Genomic DNA, 6000 nt, shown 5'->3' with positions numbered 1-6000 from the left:
TGTGGGGCCTCCCACTGGTGACCCTGCATGGGAGCCACAGCAGAGCAGTGTGTGGGTTCAGCCAAGGGGATCCTAGCCAGGCAAACCGAGCCGTGGACCAGGGGCTGGGAGCCCAGCATCCACGAAGGGAAGGAGGCAACTATGCCCCCTCATGCCAGCCAGTGCCCATTGAACCACAATGAGCTGGATCTGTCCTTCTAGGCTGGTCCCGAAGAGGCTTGATACCAGAGGCTCCCAGTGAGGCTCAGCCACCTTCTCCGAGCCGGAGCCCTCATCTCTGACTGGCCTGACCAGGGCAAAGCGTCTGAGTTCCCTAATGGTCTGAGACAAGGCTGCTAGAGAAAGGATGTGATTCTTCAGGGGTGACAGGCACGGTCTGTCCCACACCGGGGACAAACCAGGACAGAGTACAGGGTGAGGTGGATAGGCTCCTGTCATGTGGGATCCCAAGGCTGGGAACCCAGCGGTGTGACCGCCCGGGATTTGCGCCAGGCCTGGGCTAAGAAACGTCAGGGCTTCTGTCTCTCACTGAGCTCTGCACCGGGGGCTTATTGCAGGGGAAATACACCTGACAAGATAACTTCGCTCCGGGGAAACAGCGGTGAGGCCCACTCTGTGGGGTTAGAAGTCCATTTAGGAAGACCTCGGTGCGCACCTGCCGTGTGGCCGACCCTGAGTGGAGGAGAGATGGCAGGTGAGTGCAGGGAGGTGTGCGGCGGAGCAGCCCCCACCTGCTGGAGCTCATGGGATGGGGAGCAGCTGGCCTGGAAACTGGGGAGGGGAAGGGCCTGGGTGCCGCCCGGGGCCTTGCTTCTGTGGGAGTTATTTCAAGAGCCACAGGAAGCTGCACATGTGACTGGATGTGCCTGGTCCTAAGAGTGGGGTGTGGCCCAGCCCTGCCAGCTGTGGGACCTGTGGGACCCGACACTCCGATGGTTTGAGGTAATCTGGATGGACCAGTCCCACCCTGCAGGCAGCCTGGGCCATGGTTTCTGTCTGGGTCTGCGGCTCGGTAATTAAGTCACCTAATTGATGTTGGTCTCGAAATGGAAGCTGCTGGAAATCACTTGGGCAGCAGCGTTAGCACAGCACAGCCCCACAGGACACCTCAAAGCTTCCACACATGTCACCTCTCGGGCAGGCCCATGTCACTCAATCCCCTCAGCAGCCCCAGGGCGCCACCCTCATGTTTGGGTCACAGAAGCCTCCAAGAACCCCTGCCCCGGCCTCCTCTTCCTTGCTGTCCTCTGTCCAGATTGGTTGCTCTGGGCTGGTGGGTGGGGGAGCGGAGAAAGAGGGCCCCCGATCCGCGTGCTTTATTCGCCACTCGCCCGTCAGCTGTTGTTTGCAGGAAGGGTCGTTTGGCTCCAAAGTTTAAAGTCTCTGCTCTCGATGTCGTTCGTGGTCACGTTTCCTGAGATCCCAGCCTCACCTCTGTCCCCAACACACACACACACACACACACACACACACACACACACACACCCGCCCCCGTCTGGTTCGAGCTCCTGGGTGGGCCCCATCTCCCATTGGTGGACATTTTACCAAATGCCAGGGATGTCTGCATGGACAAGATTGGAAGCATTCACTCTGGGAGAGAGGTCAAGGTCAGTGCTGACCAGCAGTTCCCTGGAGTCTGTGCTGGTTAAATGGTGCCACTGTCCCCAGGAAAAAGTTCCCATCCAGCCAGAACCTCAGAATGTGACCAATATTTGGAAAGAAGGATATTGCAGATGTAATTAAGGTATGGATCTCAGATGGGCCCTGAATCCAAGGACGGTGTCCTTCTAAGAGAAACCAGAAACACAAACACAGAAACACAGGACCGGCCACGTGAGGATGGAGGCCATAATCAGAGGGATGCGGCCATGAGCCACGAGGTGCAGAGCCAGCCCAGCTGCCGGTGACAGGAAGGGCCGCGCCGGAGCCTCCCGAGGGAGCATAGCAGCCTGTGGACACCTTGATGTCAGACCTCTGCCTCCAGAGCCCGAGCGAGGTCGTGTCTGTGGCTGAGCACGCTGTGTGTGCTGCTTCGTTACAGCAGGACACGAAGGCAGAGACCATTGGGGGCCTATGTGTTCTCCCCACTGTGAGCAAAGAAGCTTCTCCTGCGGTCTGTGTGAGCGACTGACCACGTAGGCCACCCCTGGATGCAGCTCCTGACAGAAGCGATCTTCCTTGGGGACAAGGTTTCGTCTGCCCAGAGCCCGTCCCTGGAGGGTCCGCTGCACACGAGGAAGCAGGCCGCCCTTTCTCAGCCTCCCTTTCCACGCAGAATCTGTTTATAATGGATTCATCGGGCGGGACTGTCCAGCAGGCCAACTTCACCCACAGTCGTGCTGAGTGGGAGGCCGGACATCCTGGAGCAAGATGAGTCCAAGGCCCTGTTCCAATCCAGAGAGTTATTTACAAGCGGGACGTACTGAACGTTCTCTCTGTCACATCAAACATTGCCTATCCTCACATCTTCTCCTAGGGAGTGTTTAAACTAAACACTTTGTAGTGGCTTCAATCCAGACTTTCAGTCTGGCCATCAGTGCCCAGTCTCCGTGTGCTAACAGTGCCCCATGTCCCCCTGCCCCATCTGGGGTGGGAAACACAGAGTCCCTGATGAAATCCCAGGCTTGAGCCATCTTGCTGTGGAAGGCACTGGTCAGAGTTTCCTGGAGCTGGAGATCTTGAACAGCACCCATCCTGCCAACCCTACCCCGCGTCGCTCAGACTTTTAACAGAAACTCCTGGCTGCGTCCAACATTTGCATCTGTTCTGTAATGGTCCCACCAAGTGCCATCTACCTCCTGGCTCTTAAAGCCCCTGGTGGCTCCACCCTTTCAGTCTACTGTGGGGTGATGTATCTTCATCCCTCAGAACCCCCCCAGGGGGCAGAGGGCAGGTCAGGCTTAGGTGCAGCTCACCTGTCCAGACTGCCCTTCTCTCTCAGATGCCAGGTAGGTAAGAGGTCGGCTGTATAAGAGCCCCCAGGACGCCGCGTCCCAATCCCCGGAAACTGTAGAACATGTTACAGAGGGAAAGGAATTTTATGTATGTGATTAAGTTTAGGACCTTGACAGGAGGAGATGGTCCTGGGGTATCCACGTGGGCTCAATGTCATCACAGTTCCTTCTAGAGATAGGAAGTCACAGAGGAGCCACCTGCCATGCCACCAACTTTGCATTTGGAAGAGGGGCTATAAGCCAAGAAATGTAGGTGGCTTCTAGACGCTGGAGAAGGCAAAGACGGGTCCTGCCCAGGGCTTCTAGAAGGAACCAGCTCTATGGACACCTGACCACCCCTGAGTCAGACTTCTGGCCTCCAGAACCACAAGTAGTGAATTTCTGTCTAAGCCACCAATTTGTGGTAATTTGTTTCAGCAGCCCTGGAAAAGTGACAATGTGAATACATACCTGTGGAATGAGCAGGTGCATATTTCCTTTGGGGTTGATTTTCTGCCGCCCTCTTCTGTCATGTAAATGTGTCATCGATGTGTTGTGCACGCTCTGTACGCAGCTCGTACCCTTGGAGTTCAAGGCTTGATGGGATCCACGAGGTTGCTGCCCTGGAACCAAAACCAGCACGTGACCTGCAAGCGGAAGCACCCTCAGGACCTCCCCTGTCCTGGCCCTCCTCAGGCAGGTCCTGGGGTGAAGAGTAGCCGCCCAAGCTCACGCCCACCTGGAACCACAGAATGGGACCGTATTTGGAAGCAGGGTCTTTGCAGATGTAATTAAGATACACTGAGGTCCTGCTGCAGTCGGGTCGGCCATGGATCCAAGGACGGGTGTCCTCATAGGGACAGGGAAGTTTGGACACAGACACAGAGGAGAGGCCTCGGGAAGACAGACTCCAGAGGGACACAGCCTCCAACCACAGGACTCTGGGAGCCCCCAGGAGCTGCGAGAGACAGGAAGGTCCCTCCCCTAGGGCCCCGGGGGAGCCCAGCCCTGCAGATGCCCCTGCCTCCAGGACAGCAAGGGGTAAATGTCTGATGCTGAAGGCCCTGCTTCTGCTGATCTGTCCCAGCGGCCCCAGGACCCTGACACAAAGCACCACTACTGCCTTCCACACAGATTCACTGATTCTGCCCCAAATTTCAGACTTTCTGGGAACAGGATGGTGCAGTAGGCAGCTCTCAGGGCAGACTCCTTCATGTGGCACTCCTTCACGTGGGCCCTGCTTAGCTACAGCCCATAGCTCCTTATCAATGTTTATTGTGGCGACATGTGACCATGATGTCTCCTTTCTGGGATTCACAGTCTTGAGGGCAGTTCCCGGTTTGGGTTGCTGGGCCCGGAATGACCGCAAACAGTCTCGCACATGCCCTGTGGTGCATGCGTACCCAGAAGTAGGGCTGCTGAGTCGCAGGTGAGAGCAAACACCACCTACACGTTTCAAAAGAAGGTTTGAACTCATTTACATGCCTTCATAAAGCAAGGTATGGAAATGAGGGACACGGCTGATACCGGACATTGCCCGTCCTCTTAGCCGAGAGCCAGGAGCATCCCACACAGAAAGTACACTGGGGGAGGGCAGGGGTCAGGAAGCATTGGTGGGGACCCAGGGGAGATCTATCTGAATGGGGTTTTTACCGCCCACAATGCCCTGAGAGACATGTTCAGAGCTGGACAGAAGTGGTCCAGATTGCCTCTTAGAAGAGGTAGTGATTTGCACTGTGCCCCTGCCTGCAGCTGAACAGAAGGAACATCAGGACATCCGCAGAAGCAAGCCCCGTCATCTACAACGTTCCCAGTGATGGTCCCGAGCTCCTCAAAGTTCAGTGAGAGATGCAGATTTTTCTCTGGAGTCGAAGAAGGGAAGCAGGAACCAGCAGATGGCAACAAGGTGGGGGAGCTGGACACCAGCTCCCGTGTCCGAGGAGCCAGGACCTCGTGGAGCTCTTGCTGTGCCCCGGGGTGGTATCATGCACCCCATTTTCTCAGACTCCCTGGCCTTCCTCAGACTTCTCGTGTGCACATGGGATCGGTTTTCTAGTGAAGGCAGAGAGCAGGAACCAGTGCAAGGCAGATAGACCAACTCCTCTTCCTCCCGCGGTCCTGACCATGGCCCGTGTGGCCCCTCTCCCGTGGGTTCCCAGGAGGCAGGGTCTGATGCAGGGATGTGAGGTGAGGGCTGCTGGGGTGGCCTCGCTGGGCAGAGGGAGATGCTGAGCTGCACGTGATCATGACGGAAGCCTCAGCTGACCCCACAGGAGCTTGGGGCTGAGATAGTTGCAGGAATCTTCCCAAATTGGGGTGGAGGGGCTGCGGAACATGTCCAGCCACAGTGCATACGGCTGCCTGCAGAGAGGTGAGTGGACCTTCTGGCCAAGGGCAAGTCTGGGAGGGTCAGCAACCACTTGCAGAGGCGAGGGCCAGTCCCGACAGGACATCTGGGCCACGCCAGGCAGCATCCGTTCCAGCAGCTTGAACCACTCCAGGCGACAGCACCATCACGTTGGGCAGCTCCCAGAGGTGGTGGGAGCTTTCATGGCCATGTGGATGGTACCTACCTCAGCGTCCTCGGTGTGACTGTTGTGCTCAGAGCCACACCGGGAGCCCTGGCTTCAGGACCCCTCAGCGTCCAGCAGGGAAGCCACAGGAGCTCAGCTGATCTCTGCTGTAAGGGGAGCCCAGAAGGAGGGGTGCTTCTGGCGACCGCCCTTCTGGGCCCTGCCCTGAGTGCAGGTGGTCCTCCTCATGCTGTGCTCCCCATGTCCGAGGAAGGGAGCCTTCCCCAGGAAGGCTGCACGTCCCTCTCGGGGCTCCCTGAACCATGTGCCCCTTGCTCATGAAGTGGGTGCTGGGAAGTGGTGTGTGCTTGCCCACAGGCCTCTCTGTCTCCTGGGGTGGGGAGTTCAGGGTCCTGGAAGGCAAGGCATTTCCTAGAGTGGAAAGGGGGAGGAAGTAGGAGGCATAGGCCACTTGTCTCAACCCTTATCACCCAGGAGATGACACGTGGAGAAACAGCCTCTGGGAGAAGCAACGTGCCCACAGTTGCATAGCT

At 57.4% G+C, this 6000-nt stretch overlaps 1 protein-coding gene across 1 annotated transcript; it reads right to left on the bottom strand.

The window, feature by feature from the left end:
- Nucleotides 1–1711: 1711 nt before the first annotated feature.
- LOC119871920 lies at nucleotides 1712–5243 on the bottom strand. The gene is made up of 3 exons (XM_038538089.1): nucleotides 3405–5243; nucleotides 2916–3007; nucleotides 1712–2384 (listed from the first exon to the last, which is right to left on the bottom strand). Exon 1 carries the CDS (start codon nucleotides 4408–4410, stop codon nucleotides 3463–3465), a length of 948 nt encoding a protein of 315 aa, XP_038394017.1. The 5' UTR covers nucleotides 4411–5243; the 3' UTR covers nucleotides 1712–2384; nucleotides 2916–3007; nucleotides 3405–3462.
- Between the last annotated feature and the right edge of the window lie 757 nt (nucleotides 5244–6000).

The sequence above is a fragment of the Canis lupus genome, chromosome 5 (assembly GCF_011100685.1).
Source record: "Canis lupus familiaris isolate Mischka breed German Shepherd chromosome 5, alternate assembly UU_Cfam_GSD_1.0, whole genome shotgun sequence".
NCBI classification, from domain to species: domain Eukaryota; kingdom Metazoa; phylum Chordata; class Mammalia; order Carnivora; family Canidae; genus Canis; species Canis lupus.
Note: the sequence above shows the minus strand (reverse complement) of the source record. Positions and strands in the feature narration are given on the sequence as shown.